General features: G+C 39.5%; 1 protein-coding gene across 1 annotated transcript in view; it reads left to right on the forward strand.

Annotated features, from left to right (window-relative positions):
- LOC150091114 (propionyl-CoA carboxylase alpha chain, mitochondrial-like) overlaps positions 1 to 7,415 on the forward strand; it is a 1,103,107-nt gene extending 1,095,692 nt beyond the window's left edge. The window contains exon 23 of the mRNA XM_090381963.1: positions 7,227 to 7,415. Coding sequence (XP_090238089.1) covers positions 7,227 to 7,373 — 147 coding nt within the window. The 3' untranslated portion in view covers positions 7,374 to 7,415. The remainder of the gene's footprint in view (positions 1 to 7,226) is intronic.
- The last annotated feature ends 10,454 nt before the right edge of the window (positions 7,416 to 17,869 follow it).

The following is a 17,869-nucleotide window of genomic DNA, read 5'->3' on the forward strand; positions in this document are numbered from 1 at the left end:
AAATGCCTTGGGCACAACCTTTTCCCAAATTTCAGCGGTATCAACTTACTCTGTGAATTTCAAGAAAATTAAAACCATGTGTGAACAACGATCCATCAACTTTCGAACCTCTGTACTCCTTCCAGCCACTTCAATATTCTGAACTACTACATGCTATCAAAACAACATGCAATAGTGCCTCTGGGCCAGACGGAATATATTATATCATGTTACATCTTGAAGAAAAAAATTTAAAAATACTGCTAGTCTTCTATAACCGAATCTTCCTTGAAAACCTTTACCCCCACCTCTTGGCACCATGCCACAGTTCTGGCCATTTTGAAACCGGGAAAAGATCTACCAGTCTGTACAGTTACAGACCAATGCCTTTGCTAAAAATGAACATTCTGTTATGATTTCCATAGACATAGAGAAAGCATTTGACACTACCTGGCGTCATGGCATTCTCAGTGACCTCCATGCTCTTGGTCTATGAGGCAACCTGCTTATATTCATCAGGAACTTCCTCCAGAATCATTTGTTCCAAGTTCGATACCACAGCTCGCTTTCTATGACATTTTTACAGGCAGAAGGAGTACCACAAGGGTCTGTACTGAGTGCAACCCTTTTTGTCCTCAGAATTGATTCCATCACAAAAGGGTTGCACTCAGTACAGACCCTTGTGGTACTCCTTCTGCCTGTAAAAATGTCATAGAAATTTGTCAGAAGATATCTATGAATAAAGTCCAAAGGTGGGCAGTGCAATGGCTATTGTCTGTCACAGCAGAAAACCATTGCAATTCACTTTTGCAATCAACGTAAATTGCATATAGATCCTGAACTTCAGATGTCAAACTCTACCATTCCAGTGTCTGACAAGGTCAAATTCTTGGGATTAATCCTTGACAGGAAGTTAAATTTCTTTGAGCACATTAAATTTGTGTGTACTACCTGCCTCAAAAAGCTGAATATACTAAAAGCTTTATCTGCCCTGTCTTGGGGAGCAGACCGAACATCTTTGCTGCTCCTATATAGAGCATTGATCAGATCCCTTTTGGATTATGGTGCTCCAATCTGTGATTCTGCCCGAAAGAGTACACTCCACTGGCTGGAACCTATACAGCATAGTGCATTAAGGATTGCTCCTGGTGCTTTCAGGACATCTCCTACCCATAGTTTATATATTGAAGCATGAGTCCCCTCTTTGCCTCCTCAGGAAAATGCTACTTCTTAAGTATGCAGCCCAAATTCAAAGTTTCTGTCAGCATCCTATTGAGCCATACCTCTTTAATCCACCACTGCAAAACCTCTATAGAAATAAACCCAGTAAAATAAGACCAGCAGGCTTATGCCTTATTGAATTAATGTTTCTATTTTTAACAGGCAACAATTAATGAATTACTCCCAACCGCCTTGGACTCCCCCCCCCAGTTATCTTTCGATACTTATCTTCACAAGTGGGGAAAGAACCGCCTACCGACACTCAATGTGAAACAATTCCATGGAAGCCATATTAAGAAATATGCTGATTTTTTGCCAATACATACCAATGGCTCCAAATCACATTCAGCAGTTGGAGAGCAGCAGTATTTCCCTCCACTATCATTTCAGCTGCCCTTCCACCTGAGTATAGCAGCTTCTCTGTAGAACTTTATGCAATAAAATTAGCTTTAGACAACCTCAATTTCTACCCATCTCTAAAATACGTTGTATACACAGACTCTCTCAGCTCAATTATAGCAATGAAAAACTCCTCCTTCAAGGTTCACCCTGTTTTAAATCAAATTAGACGACTCCTATTGCAAATTGAAAAATGTCATCAATCAGTAACCTTTTGCACATTCGGGGATAAAAGGGAACGAACTTGCTGATCAAACTACTAAAAATCCATCGACTTTTGATTTAATCTCTGTTCCGGTTCCAGCCTCTGACTACAGTCACATCACAGAAACAGCATGTCTCAAGCAGTGGAAAGAGCTATGGCACACCCAAACCAAAAACCTCTACCAGTTGAAACATGATCCAAAGCTTTACAACTCTAGCACCAAAACAGTGCAAAGAGAAGAAGTGGTACTTGCATGGGCACGAATCAGACACACATATCTGACCCACCTCCATCTACTCACAGGCAAAGATCCTACTCAGTGTCCATACTGTTCAGAAAATTTAACAGTCAAATATATTAGTAATGGCCGCATGGTGCAAGAAAGCCTATGGCTTATGCTGCACCAGCCAAAAAAAAATAAAAAAATCCGAACAAAACAATGATAAAAACAAAAAAAAAAAAAAATAAATAAATAATAATAATAATTAATTAAAAAAAAGGAAATCAAACCTATCATTCTATGCGCTTCCCTTACCGGAAAGTACTATCCAGATGACCTTTGAATTTCCCCAAACTGTCGGCCTCTACCACCCATGAAGGCAACTTATTCCAGTAATTTATAACTCGCTGGCTAAAATAAAACTTCCTGCAGTCCAATCTAAACATTTCCTCCCCCGTAACTTGAATTTATGTCCCCTAGTTCTAGCATCATTTTTTATAATCTTGAAAATTTCGTCCTCATTCATTTTACTGATGCCTCTCAGAGCCTTAAACACCTCAATCAAATCTCCTCTAAGGTGTCTAGTTTCCAAACTCTGCAACCCACATATTCAAAGCCTTTCTTCATAAGAACGCCCTTTTGCCGATCTCACTAGGCAAGTTACCCGTCTTTGCACCATTTCAAGAAGCTCGATGTCTTTCTTTAGGTAGGGTCTCCATACTTGAACACAGTATTCCAAGTGTGGTCTAACATAAGCCTTATATAATGGGATTATCACGTCCCTATCTCTACTTGCAAAAGTTCGATAGATCATCGATAGGACACCATGGGCCTTCCTTGCAACCTGTTTACAATGCTCAGAGAATTTCATGTCTGACCGTATCGTAACACCCAAGTCCCTTTCCTCCAGTACTGGGTTTAGTTGAACTCCACCAAGTGAATAAGTTATTTTGGGATTACTGTTTCCCAGGTGTAATACCTTACACTGTGTTGGATTAAAGCATAGCTGCCATTTTTCTGACCATTCCTGAAGTCTATCTAGGTCTCTCTGAAGAAGCTCAGCTTGACAGTGATCATTAACTACTCTACCAATTTTAACATCATCTGCAAATTTAGACATCACGTCCTCTATCCCTTCATCAATGTCGTTTATGAAAATTAAAAACAACAGTGGTCCTAATACTGATCCTTGGGGAACCCCACTTCTTACATCAACCCAATATGAGGAATAGCCATTTATCACAACCCTCTGCTTCCTGCCCTGAAGCCATCCTTCTATCCATCTAAGGATTTTCCAAGTGATTCCAACCTGTTCCAGCTTATAAAGCAACCACTCATGTGGGACTGAGTCAAAAGCTTTGCTGAAATCTAAATAAACAATGTCGAAATTATTCCCTAAATCCAGCTCGTGAGTGACCCTTTCGAAATAGCGAACTAGATTTGTTAAACATGATTTTCCCTTTACAAAACCATGCCGAGTATCCTTGAGAATTTCAGTTCGATCCAGATCCTGAATTCCACCCTTGATCATTGCCTCCATGATTTTCCCTACTACTGAAGTCAGACTGACAGGTTGATAATTTCCAACTTCACTTTTAGAGCCACCCTTATGTATGGGAGATACATTTGCACTTTTCCAATCCAAGGGAATCTCCCCATTGTCTAGTGATGCTCGCATAATTAGCCTCAATGGTTCAATGCACTCGCTTGCCACCTCCCTTAAGATTATAGGGTATATTCCATCAACTCCAGGAGCCTTACTGGTCTGTAGGCTCGAAATTTTTTTTACATTAAATAATCTTGCGAAATTTCAATATCATTAATTACATATTTTTCAACTTCGCTCCCACAATTTCCCATTGCCACAAAAGGTTTTTCATTTGTAAATATCGATGCAAAATAACTGTTGAGTTCATCTGCAACGGCAGCTGGTGTATTTAATACTATCCCCTTTCCCTTACGTATAGGTCTGATCTGGTTTGTCCTGCTCTTCTTGGCATTTATATATGTGAAGAATTCTTTATCCCCCCCCCCTCTTTGCTCTGTTTGCTAGTGATTTCTCATAAACTGCCTTTGCCTATCGAACCTTTTCTGTGGCTCTATTACACATCACCATGCCACCTTTTTCTGCTCAAGTAATGTGGCAACTTCACTATTCATCCAACTTGGAACCCTCCTCATGGATTATTTTTTTAATGGTATATACGCATTCAAGGCATCTGTGATTAATATTTTAAAAGCGTACCACAGTTCAAATGTATTCATTTTCTGCACGATATCTACCCAGTTAATAGAGGCCATGTATTACCTTAAGGCATCGTAATTTCCTTTTCTGAAATTAAAACCCATTCCTTTGCCTTTTACTTCTGCAACCTCTCTCGTCATCATCCACCTTTCTTCCCATTTACTCCAATCAATTAGAGGCAAATTGAAATCATCCATAATAAGACATTGACGCTTACTTGCCCATTCCATTTGCATGTAGAGGCTTTTGTCGTAATCTTCACAATCACCTGGGCTGTAGATTACTCCTACTCGAATTATACCTTTGTTTCCAACTATCTCACACCATACAAACTCAATACTAGCATGTTAAATATCTGAATCTGGGAAAGCTATCGTCGCACTCAGGCTGCTTCTGATAAGAAGCATTACCCCACCACCCCTTTTATCTACCCTATCCTTCCTAAATACATTATACAAGCCGTACTTAAACTCATCATCCCCAATTTCCGGGTGGCACCACGTCTCTGTAAGCCCTATTATGTCCGCATTACTTGTTTTAACCAGCAGTTCGAATTCACTCAGTTTATTGACGACATTTCTAACGTTACTGTATAAACAATTAATATTTACTGTTCTTGTATATTTAACAACCCTTGAAGTTTTTTAGGCTCTCTTCCCTGATATTAGCTACCCGCTCACGTGTTTCTGCCCCCAGAACATCTAGATAATACTTCTAGTTGGGGTAACAGATAAGAACTCTTAAGGTATGTGCAAGAGTTACTTTGACCAATATTATCAGATAAGCGCGTGTCAGTATTACCCACATCCCCCCCTAACTAGCAGTTTCCCTGAACCGTTAAAGTATTCTCAATAATACTGGCAAAAACTTTTGCACCACCTTTGTTTAAGTGTATCCGTCTCTACAAAACAAATTCCTTCTACCTGCAAGTGTGGGCCATGCTGATAGAAATTTCCCCCCCTAAAGCCTTCAAGTCTTGAGTTAATCCACAAGGCTCTTCACATATAATCCCTCCTATCTTGTCTGGGCAGAATTGCAGACACATAGACATTATGGCCTAGCTCGCGACATTTCCTCAGCATGGTCCTGTATTTTTCCAACAAATCGTCAGATCGTGTACGTTTAATATCATTAGTCCCCACATGAATAATAATATTTTCTTTACCCTCTTTAAAATCTGACTATCTGTTGGTGACATCGTCAATAGTTGCTCCCGGCAGACATACCCTGGTTCTGCGCCACCTATCCTTATTACAAAAAATATTCCCTGTTTCCCTGACAATGGAGTCTCCTAATAAAACAATGTCCTTTTTAACGAGAGTAGTTTGCACTTGGCTTTTCTGTTTTGAGGCTCAAATCGGGTGTGTATCACTTGTTAGATTGCTGGAGTTTTGAGTCCCTGACGAGCTCCCAGATGCATTATTCTCGAGGCCAAGCACCCGTTTTTTCAGGGACTCAAATTGTTCCATCAGTGCACCAAATTGTTATTTAAGATCGGTGCACTCCTTACATCGATCACAAAGAAAAGAATCCCCAGGTGAGGTAGGATTAGTGACCAGGTCGACCTTGGGAAACATTCCACAGGTTCCACAACGGATTAAATCATTACTCACCTGTAAATCGCCATCGGCTATTTCCTTGTGAGTCACGATACCCTGTGACGTGTTTAAGGCAGATCTCGTAACTACCATTATAAAATTAAATAAATATCAATGAAAGTTAACTTTAAAAAATTATATCTATAATATTATTAAAATCAAACTGTTACAGGAAAAGCTATAACAAAATAATCCAACAATATCTAAATAAATCAAATATTTAAAAGCACTATCCAAAAGTAAACCACTTCACTGAGGAGCCCTGACTAAGCACGTCCACTCACCTCGAATGCCAACACTAAACTGATTGGCTGAACTGATATTCTGATTGGCTGCCCTCACTATCAACAGGACAGAACATCTGTTCTGTTTTCCCTGAGAAATCAGCAAGAACCAGTGACATTACAACATATTATTGGAGATCGTGCAAACATCAATGAGTTTTTCTTTTACCTGAAAATAATTGGTCTATATGATAATTTCTAAAATATCTCTGTAAACGAAACCAAGTGGTTAAGCCTAAATTTTGTTTTTAGAATTTTTCTGTGAATAGGTGCATTATAGCCAGAGCAGCTTAGCACCGTTAAACCCCCATAACACACACACACACACTTCCCAAGTCAGTTTGTACAATTTGAAGTTCTTGTGAATTACTTTTCAAGGGACACATTTTAAAAATTTGGGATATTCTATTGATAAATAATTTCTGGGAAAGTCTGGTTGCCCTAATATCTATATGTCTTAGTGCCTTTATAGGCCGAACCAACTGTCTTAGCTCACAGTATTAAATAATATTAAATGGGGAATAAAAATAAAATAAAGAAAACCAACTCTTTATATGAATAGTGATAGGGATTCCAGCCCCTTATGACTCTACAGAGTGTGCAATGTGTTTGCTGATAGCAGCAGTGCCAAAAAATAAAATCCAGGATTTTATTGAATATTGTTGAACAGATAACAAAGTCTTTCTATTTTTGCTTACTATAATAGCTTTTCGATTTCCATTGTTCATTGAAATTGTTATCAGAAATTATAATAATCTTTTTTTTTTTTTTTTTTTTTTTTTTTGATGGGAAGGAGTTGATATAATGTTGAAACTGAAAATTAAGGTTGAAATTTGACTTAAAAATTTTAACCAGCTTTTTTTTTTTTTTTTGTTTTTCTTACAACATGAATAGTTACAATACAACAATCATAAAATTTGTTCCAATATACTCATTCTCTGGGGCATTTGATCCTCCTTAATCCACCACTGTGTGTTTGCTGCAGATTGGTGTTTTTTCGTATTATTAAATATGTTTTGTCACATATAATAAATGCATGACATTAATTTTTTTTGTTCTTTCCATTTTTTATTAGGTGGCTGAAGGGCATGAAGTATGTGTTATCGAAGCTATGAAAATGCAAAATAGTTTGACTGTTGGAACTACAGGCAAGGTTAAAGCTGTTTACTGCAATCCAGGAGATACTGTTGAAGAAGAACATATCCTTGTAGAATTGGAGTGATGTAAAATTTCAAATATTTTTAATTAAACATTGTCTCTTTAATTCAGTATGGTTACTCAAAGCATCTGTTCCATTTCATTTTTGTTCTCTTACTGAATGACATTCTTAAAAGAAAGTCAAATTTAACCAACAACAGCTAACCCAATATATCATTAATTGAATTATTTCTTTAGCATTCCATTGAAACTCCAGAGCTACAGCAGAAATAGAATATTCTGCAGTCTAAAAGAAACTACAGCCACTCCCCAAATACGTAAGGTTGCGTTCTGCGGAACTCTACATAAGTCAGAATTTCCCTAAATGCTTATGCAGCACTCGCAAATTGGATAGAATTTGATTGAAGCAAAAAAAAAAAAAAATTGTTCAACGAACATGTAAATAGAATTATTTATTCAATTTTTTTATCTCATGCGCAGGAAAAATTACAAAATTACAAAAAATTTCAAAATTATAAAATTACAAAAAGAGAGAGGGGACAGGCATAACGTCAGCAACTTTTACCTTTTGAACATCGTTGCCAGAATTAACTCTCCAGCTGATAAGCACGCTGCTGTGAAGTTGAAGGCTGTAGAGATTTAGAAGGGATTTTTTCCAACACATCACAAAATTTCTCTGCCGCTGCAGAATCGGCACTGGTAACTTCACCACATACTTTAATGTTTTGGAAACCAGCATGATGCTTGAACCTATTAAACCACTCGTTGCTTGCCACGAACTTGGCTTGGGGTTTGCTGTAATTATCCTTAATATCTTCATAAATACTTCTTGCTTTTGCTTGAATGGCCATTGGACTCAGGGGAATTTGCTTTAAATTATAAGACATTCTGATTTACTGAATGTCTTATAATTACTTACGAGAGAGATTAATTAAGAGAAGTAGTTATACACTACTTCTCTGTATAACTGTTCATTGTACTCATAAGAGTCTTTAGGTCTATAACAAACTCCTTCCCTCAGTTTTGCATTCCCAGGACATCAGTCACACCAAACTGACTCATCATTGCACTGTTCATCTATGTTGACTGAATGCACTTCCTTAGATTTTGTGTGTTTCTTAACTAACACCATAACCTCTCCTCCCTACCTATCCTGTCTATCTTTTCTGTACACATTGTACTTCCCAAATTCCAATTCTGAATTCCTTATATCTGTGTGATACCATGTGTCTGATGTCCCAACAATATCTGCTATGGATATCTTGACAAAGGCTTCAAATTCATCAAATTTGTTTACTATACTCCAACATCGGTGTGAATACAAGTATACATGCACCTGTCCTTATTCTTAGTTACTCTAACACAGCACATGTATTTAGAATTAGCAATGGCACATGATGTAAGAAAGCATGCTTATGTAGCATCAGCTGCCGACAGGGCTAGCCAGGTGGGTAAATGCCTGACTGGCAACCCAAAGGTCGCGGGTTTGAATCCCGCTTGGGCTTGGATCAAAGAACTGCAAAGACCTTCGGAGGTGCATTATGGCCACAGAAGCCGATGCGCAAACAACTACCAAAAGAAAAAAAAAAAAAAAAAACAAATCTTCTAATTTTATCCATTCATTTAACCAAAATGTTTGTCCATTTCTGCCTTAAATCTGTTTAAGCTATCAACTTCTACAATGACAGATGGAAATTTATTCCAGCAATCAACAGCACGCTGGCTAAAGTTAAACAAATCTATCTGCGCATTGATCTCCTACACATCTATCCTACAACTGTCTTTCCTCAATTTGATTTATGCCCTCTGGAGCTATTATTCTGAGCAAGAGGAAGAACCTATCAGCATGGAGCGTACTCAAACCTTCAAGGTTTTATACACCTCAATCAGATCACCTCACAGGTAACTAGTCTCCAGATACTGTAATTTGCAAAAATTTAGCCTTTCTTCGTAAGATCAACCCTTTGTTCCATTCACCAACTTGTTGCCGTTCTCTGCTCTTGCTCCAGCAGCTCTACATCCTTCCTAAAATGAGGCCTCCAGACCTGTATACAGTACTCAAGCTGTGGCCTGACCATTGCCATATACAAGGGGATAATCACCTCCTGCTCAAAAAATTCCTGTATATCATTGCAAGACACCATGAAACAGGTGCATATAAATTTCAATGCCAATTACCCCCAGATCCTTTTCATTCTCTACCGCTGTCAGTGTAGTACTACACAGTTGATACATTGCTCTGGAGTTACTGCTTCTCATATGCAGTATTTTACATTTGTCAATGTTAAACTTCAGTTACCACCTCAGAGGTGGTAACTGAAAAGTTGAGCCCATCAGCTCAACTTTTCTAGGTCCTGTTGCAGCAGCGTAGTGTCATCAACCCTGCCAGCCTTCGTGTCGTCTGCAAAATTGGACATTAAGCCTGATATACCTTCAACAATATCATTAATAATTACAGAAAACAACAATGGACCCAACAGTGAACCCTGAGGGACTCCATTAATAACATTACTCCAAGAAGAGCAGTGGCCATTGATTACCACCCTCTGTCTTCTCCCACTCAACCATCTCTTTATCGATAGCAGCAATTTGCCTCCAATGCCACAGTGCTCCAATTTGTGCAGCAGTCTTCCATGAACAGTATCAAAAGCCTTTCTAAGATACAAATATACGATATCAAAGTTATTCCCTACATCCAGTTCCTTTGTGACCACATAATAGTATCCAATTAAATTGGTCAGACAAGACTTCCCCTTAACAAAACCATGCTGTGTCCGAGCTATAACTGAAGTCTTGTCTAGGTGATCCTGCAGTGCTACTTTAACCAGTGCCTCTATTAATTTCCCTGGAACTTACAGGTCTGTAATTACTTGTTTCACCCTTTGACCCTGATTTGTGCATCTCCAGTCCATGGCTTCCTCCCCCTGAGTCCAAGGAAGCTCTCATAATTATGGCTAAGAGTTTACTTACTTCGTTTACGGCCTCCTTTAATATAACTGGATAGATCTCATCCACTGCAGGTGCCTTTCTTATGTTTATCTTCGACAATTTCTCCTCCACTTTGCTCACAGTTATTACAAAATCATCTGGCTCACTGCCAGAGTTTAATTCACCTCATGTATGAATGCCAGAGGTGAATGTAGATGCCAAATACTCATTTAGTTTGTTAGCTACCTGAACAGGATCATCAAGTGTTGAACCATCGATATCCAGTGGACCTATCTGATTCATCCCCTTCCTTCTAGAGTTTACATAAGTAAAGTATGCTTTGCTTTTTTCTTTGCATCCTTTGACAAAGCTTTATCGTAATCTACCTAACCTCCTTTGTGACTTGGTTACAGACCAGCTTATATCTATCATAGGCTACTGTGTCACATGTTAATTTATATATATCCCATGTATTTTTCTTTGTGCCCCATGTCTCATTAGTTTATCTGATTTCTATTTAGCCCTAGACCCTGAACAATATTTCTTAGTAGGTATGAAAAGCCTAGTAGATTCCAAGATTAATTCTTTGAATTTAAATATTGTCTCAGACATCCATAGTTGCCTTTATGAAAGCAAAAACCTTTCCCTTTACCACTGAGGGTGGTTACCTCTTTGAGTAAATCCCACTTTAGCATTAGCAAAGGCACATGATGCAAGAAAGCAAGCTTATATAGCATCAGCCAAAAAAAAAACCTTTTTTCACCCATCACTCGCTCCAAATGTTTCTCAAGTTCTGCCTTGAATCTATTTAAGCTATCAAATTCTAGAACAACACATGGAAGTTTGTTCCAGCAATCAAACACCCGCTGGCTAAAGGCAAATTTCCGCACCTCTATCCTTTTACTACCTTTTCTCAATTTGAATTTATGCATTCACAGGCGATTATTCTGAGTTTATACACCCCAATCAGATCACCTCGCAGGTGCCTAGTCTCCATACACTGTAATTTGCAAAACTTAAGCCTTTCTTCATAAGAGCATCCCTTTGTTTTATTCACTAATCTTGTTGTCCTTCTCTGTAATCCTTCCAACAGCTCCTACATCCTTCTTGAATTGAGGCCTCCAGACTTGGATACAGTACTCAAGGTTTGGCCTGGCCATTGCCTTATACAAAGGGATAATCACCTACTTATCCCTTCTATCTAGAAAAATTCCTGTATATCATTGACAAGCCACCATGAGCTACTCTTGCAGATCTATGCACTGCTCAGAAAACTTCATATCTGCCTCCACAATTACCTAAAGGTCTTTTTCATTCTCTGCCACAGTCAGAATAGTACTACACAGTTGACATTACTCTGGGGTTACTGCTTCTCATATGTAGTACTTTACATTTTTCAATGTTAAACTTCATTTGCCACCTCTCAGCTCATCTCAACTTTTCCGGATCCTGTTGCAACAGCATACTGTATTTTTTTTCTCTCTTTTATTTAAACCCCAAACACGAGAGGTATTAGAACCCATAGTACTTAGTACTGTGCTTGGGTTGGAGGTTCGGAAGACGATAGAAGATATTTGTTGACATTGGACTTGAACTTCTGCAGACTGTAATTTTCAGGAAATACGTATGAAGGAAGGTTGTTCCAGAAAACGGCAGTTGAATGAATAAACGAGTAAGATGAAAAGTTGGTTCTATGAGTTTCAAGTAGTACAGTAAATAGATGTTGGCTGGTGGCGGTACCTGTTTGGACCATTTTGAAAGAGAGAGCGGGAATTATAGAAGCCAATTCAGAAGAACATTACTCGTGGAAGTATCTGTAGAAGAGGCATGCAGCAGAAACAGTACGTCTATGAGAAAGCGAGTGGAGAGACTCTGTTAGAGATTATTCATTGATTAACCTAACTGCCCTCTTCTGAATGGAATCAAGAAGCCTGAGAGAGAGGTTTATGGGGCACCACCCCAGATGTGGGAACAACATTCCATGGCAGGGAAGATTTCCGATTTATACAGAGTGAGCAGATGTTTGGAAGAAAAGTAACGCCGAGAGCGAAAGAGAAAAAAACAACTTTTTTAGATGCAGAGGAAGCAATATTTGTAATGTGCTTGTGCCAAGAGAGCTTAGAAGTCAGGGTAACCCCCAAAGAGATATATCATTTTGCCTAGAAAACTGAGTGTCACCAAAGATAAGCATAGGAGCAGAAGAATCCTTTTTGCGAGAGATAAGATAAGACTGAGTTTTAGAAGGGTTCAAATCAACTAAATTGTTTATGCCCACTGGAAAATTACCTGAAGTTCGGCAATTAAGGAATTGGTAGCAGATTTTCAAGAAATCGAAGCTGATTGAGCAGGACAAGGTTTCTCAAAATGGAAAATGGAATGCAATGTGCTATCATCGGCAAAACTATGGATAGGATTTCCAGTCAATGGAAGAAGTATATTAATATACAAGAGGAAAGTAGTGGGTGAAAGAACTGAACCTTTGTGGACACCGGCATTAGTGAAGAAGTTAGAAGACAGAGAGCTATCTACCATCACCCTCAGTGAGCGATCACAGAGAAAACTGGATAACCAATTACTAAAAACAATTGGCAAACCATAAGATGGAAGCTTGTTTAGAAGACCTTTGTGCCAAATACGATCGAAAGCCTTTGAGATGTCAAGAGCAACTACTTGTGTTTCCCCGAACCTTTCCATTGAATTAGTCTATAAATGGGTAACATAAGCAAGAATATCACCAGTGGATCGACACTGACGGAATCCATACTGGCGATCGTTCATCAGACGAAAGATTTCTAGGTAGTTTAAGAGTTGGCGGTTAATTGATTTCTCCATTACTTTAGAAAGAGTAGAAGTAATTGCAATGGGACGATAATTGGATGGGAGGGATTTGTCACCCTTTTTAGGAACTGGCTGGATATGAGCAAATTTCCAAGTAGAAGAAAAAAACACCTTTGGAATAAGAAAGTGAAAAAAGGCGGCAAAGAATAGGAGTAAGTTCAGGTTTTGAGAACAACTGGAGAAATACCATCGGGACCTGGAGCTTTATTAGCATGCATCAAGATTCATCAAAATCCTTCTGACATCCTTTTGAGGGAAGACCACAGAAGGCATTGAATGGAGCGTGTTGGCAATGGTGGGAGGTGTTTTTCCAAGTTCATTAATACACGAGTTGGAAGAAAAATGGGATCCTAGCAGGTCAGCTGTATCCTTGGCTGAAGTGGCAACAGAACCATCTGGTTTGGACAGAGGTCGGAGCAGAGATGGGCAAAATTTGCGGCCAATAGCTTTGGCAAGCGACCAGAATGCTCGCCAACCATTAGGGAAAGAAGCAAGTTTTCTACCCTTAGCCTGTTCAAACTCTAGGTTGGACTGATTAATAACTGCTTTACAGTTGTTGCTAGCTTTGGTGTAGGAAGAAAATGAAACTGGAGAATTAGAAACAAGCCAATTACGATATGCAACATTTTTCTCTTGAACAGCCTTAGCACATTTTTTGGAAAACCAAGGTTTAGTTAAATAACGAGATTTTAAAGTGGAGTGTGGAATAAAGGATTCCATTCCTGCAAGAATAATTTCACTGACACGATCTGAGCAAACGTTGACATCAGAAGTTTTGAAACAGAAATCCGACCAAGGAAAAGAAGAAAAGAAGTCTCGCAGGTCATCCCATTTTGCATTCTTGTAATTCCAAGCAACACGACGTTGGGAATAGCCATGAGATAAAGGTTCCATTGGAGAAGAGACAATCACCAAGTTGTGATCTCAAGGACCTTTCACTTCGACCGTGTACTTAGAAAGGTTGTTTGTGAGAAAAAGATTGAGTGTATTGGCTGTATGATTAGGATTTTCCGTTATTCTTCTAGGTAAATGAACAATCTGTGCAATGTCATTAGTAATTGCAAAAGCCTCAGCATCCCGACCAGCTGGGTCGGTGTGACTAGGAAACGGAAGCCAGCTGTAGTTTGCACATTAAAATCACCAAGGAAAATTACCTCACTCTTAGGACAGTTGGACTAGAGAAAGTCAAGTTACAATGAGAGGAAGTCAAAGAGCTCCAAGAGATTAGTGGAATTGGGAGAACGGTAGAAACAACAGATGAATTTGACGCAATGAGGTAGAGAGAGAGAGAGATTTTAAGCCAGAGAAGATGAAAGAGAGGAGATTAAAAATTGCCAAGTCTCTGACAGGGAATATCAGAACGGACATATGCACAAGTACCACATTTGAGGCGAAAGGAATCATCCAGCGAATAATTTGAGCATCTGAGATGAGCAGTAGTTGAATCAACAAATAACTGAGATTCTCTCAGAAAAAGTACATGGGGTTTGGCATACTGCAAGTGAAAACGGACATCGTTGAGATTAGAATTGAGACCACGTATATTTGTTAAATGAATTAGGAAGTGCTTGGAAGGTTTAGACCTTTCCGCAGATAAGCTTGCTCTATTAGTTTGACAATTCATGGTGTATTCAATAGTAAGAAAAAGTGGTTGGGACATGCTCTATGAAGTAATGAAATTTTTGGATATGGCGTACATAGGGTAAGAATATACCCAGAACATTGACATACCATGGCCACTACAATGCTCCCCGCATATACACTACTTGGACTCCCTCCAGTCACTATCTGGCAGAGTAGAGGTAACAAGATTATACCCTAGCTGATCCGGAAACCTTCTAGAGATTTGCGAATAGTCCGGAGTGCTAACTAGCGGCTGACCTGCGAACACCGTTTTAGAGCTGTACCCTTGAAATGTAAGGCATATTCGAACTCGCCACGATGTTCATCGTAACCTCAAAAGTCATCAATCATACTGCATGATGGAAGAGATAGGAAATGGTTGACCGGAACTTAGCTCTAGAGACTTAACATGGGTTTCACCACTTCAAGCCTCCAATAAGCAAAGTGGTGGAATTGCACCGGTTGACGAGAATAATCTACCACCTAGTACTGCCTGGTAACATAGAGGGGCGGCATTCCTCCATGTGGCGTGGACGCCACACCTCAACCCCTCCTTAGGTTGGTTCACATCTGGGTGGTCACTCACCATGTACTTGTGCATGGAGGTTATACCCAGGATTACTAACAGTCCAACCATCGTGAAAGTGCAAGCAGAGGATTTGGCTCTCACAGATCCTCCGGACTTCGACAAAATTGGATCCATTTAGCTTGAGTGTGACCCGAATATCAGTTCCATCAGCGTTTTAGACTTCCAGGTAGCAAGTGCAGCTTGTCTGGCATATCTGAGAGAATGTCTTTGACAACTTCAAGGACCAATAAACGATGAAGATGAAAAGTTGGTTCTCTGAATTTCATGTTGCACAGTAAATGGATGTTGGCCGGTGGCGGCACGTGTTCGGATTGTTTTTAAAGCGAGAGCGTGAATTACAGAAGGTAATTCAGAACAACAATGCCCATGGAAATATCTGTAGAAGACGCATTCAGCAGAAGCAGTCCGTCTCTGAGACAGCGACTGGAGAGACTCTGTTAGAGATGAATCATTAATTAACCTAACTGCCCTCTTCTGAATGGAATAAAGAAGCCTGAGAGAGAGATTTTGGGAGCACCACCACAGATGTGGGAACAATATTCCATGGTAGGGCGGATTTGCGATTTATACAGAGTGAGGAGCTGTTTGGAAGAAAAGTAACGCCGAGACCGAAAGAGAAAACCAAGTTTTTTAGATGCAGAGGAAGCAATATTTGTAATGTGCTTGTGCCAAGAGAGATGAGAAGTCAGCGTAATCCCCAAAACGGATATCATTTTGCCTAGAAATGGGAGTGTCACAAAAGATAAGCATAGGAGCAGACGAATTCTTGTTTTCAGCATTAGCATTATTTGAGGCATTTGATGCAAGAAAGCAAGCTTATGCAGCATCAGCCAAAAAAAAAAAAAATAAATAAATAAATAAATAAAAAAGAACCACTTCCACTTCACCCCTCTGTTCATTCGAAATACCTGTCCAGCTGAGCCTTAAACTTCTTTAGGCTATCAACTTCCACCACAAGGGATGGAAGTCTGTTCCACCAACCCAACACCCGCTGGCTAAAGGCAAATTTCCGCACATCTATCCTACATCTGTCTTTCCTCAATTTGAATTTATGCCCTCTCAGGTGATTATTCTGAGCAAGAGGAAGAATCCCATCAGCATTGAGCATGCTCAAACCATTCAAGGCTTTATAAACCTCTATCAGATCACCTCGCTGGTGCCTAGACTCCAGATACTAATTTGCAAAACAAGCCTTTCTTCGTAAGAGCACCCCTTTGTTCCATTCACTAATCTTGTTGACCTTCTCTGTACTCGTTCCAGCAGCTCTACATCCTTATTGAAATGAGGCCTCCAGCCCTTTATACAGTACTCTAGGTGTGGCCTGACCATTGCCTTATACAAGGGAATAATCACATCCTTATCGCTGCTAGAAAAATTCCTATATATCATTGACAATACACCATGAGCTACTCTCTCAGACCGTCAGCCCTGCTCAGAGAACTTCATATCTGCCTGAACAACCACCCCCAGGTCCCTTTCATTCTCTGCCTCTGTCAATGTAGTACCACAGAATTGATACGTTTATCTGGGGTTCTGTTTCCCATGTGTAGTACTTTACATTTGTCAATGTTAAACTTCATTTGTCACCTCTCAGCCCATCTGCACAACCTTTCAAGATCCTGTTGCAGCAGCATAGTGTCAGTAGTGTCCTTGACAACTCTGCCAACCTTCGTGTCGTCTGCAAACTTGGACATTAAGCTTGATATACCATCATCAAAATCATTTATAAATACAGAAACAATAATGGACCCAATACTGAACCCTGAGGGACTCCACTAATAACATTAGTCCACAATGAGCAGTGTCCATTGATTACCACTCTCTGTCTTCTCCCCCTCAACCACCCCTTTATTCATAGCAGTAATTTGTCTCCAATGCCACACTGCTCCAATTTGTGCAGCAGTCTTCCATGTGCAACAGTATCAAAAGCCTTTCTAAGGACCAAATATATATTATCAAAGTTATTCCCTGCATCCAGTTCTTTTCTGACTGCATCATGGTATCCAATAAAATTGGTCAGGCAAGACTTCCCCTTAACAAAACCATCCTGTGTCCGAGCTATAACTGAAGACTTGTCTAGATGATCCTGCATTGCTTCTTTAACCAGTGCCTCCATTAATTTTCCGAGAACAGAAGGTAAACTCACAGGTCTATAATTACTTGTGTCATTGCCTTTGATCCTCCTTTGTGAATTGGGGTCACATTTTCACATCTCCAGTCCATGGGCACCTCCCCTGAATCCAAGGAAGTTCTCATAATTATGGCTAAGGGTTTCCTTACTTCCTATGCTGCCTCCTTTAATATAACTGGATAGATCCCATCCACCCAGGTGCCTTTCTTGTGTTTATGTTCATCAATTTCTCCTCCACTTTACTCTCAGTTGCTACAAGATTCACTAGCTTACTGCCAGAGTTGAATACACCTCTGGCATTCCCCTCGTTGAATAACTTCTTATGTGTGAATGCAAAATATTCATTTAGTTTGTTAGCTACCTGAGTAGGATCATCAACAGTTGACCCATCGATATCAAGTGGACCAATCTTCATTCTGGAGTTTACATAAGTAAAGAACTCTCTGCTGTT

The sequence above is a fragment of the Mastigoproctus giganteus genome, chromosome 1 (assembly GCF_048544385.1).
Source record: "Mastigoproctus giganteus isolate SK-2022 chromosome 1, ASM4854438v1, whole genome shotgun sequence".
NCBI lineage: Eukaryota > Metazoa > Arthropoda > Arachnida > Uropygi > Thelyphonidae > Mastigoproctus > Mastigoproctus giganteus.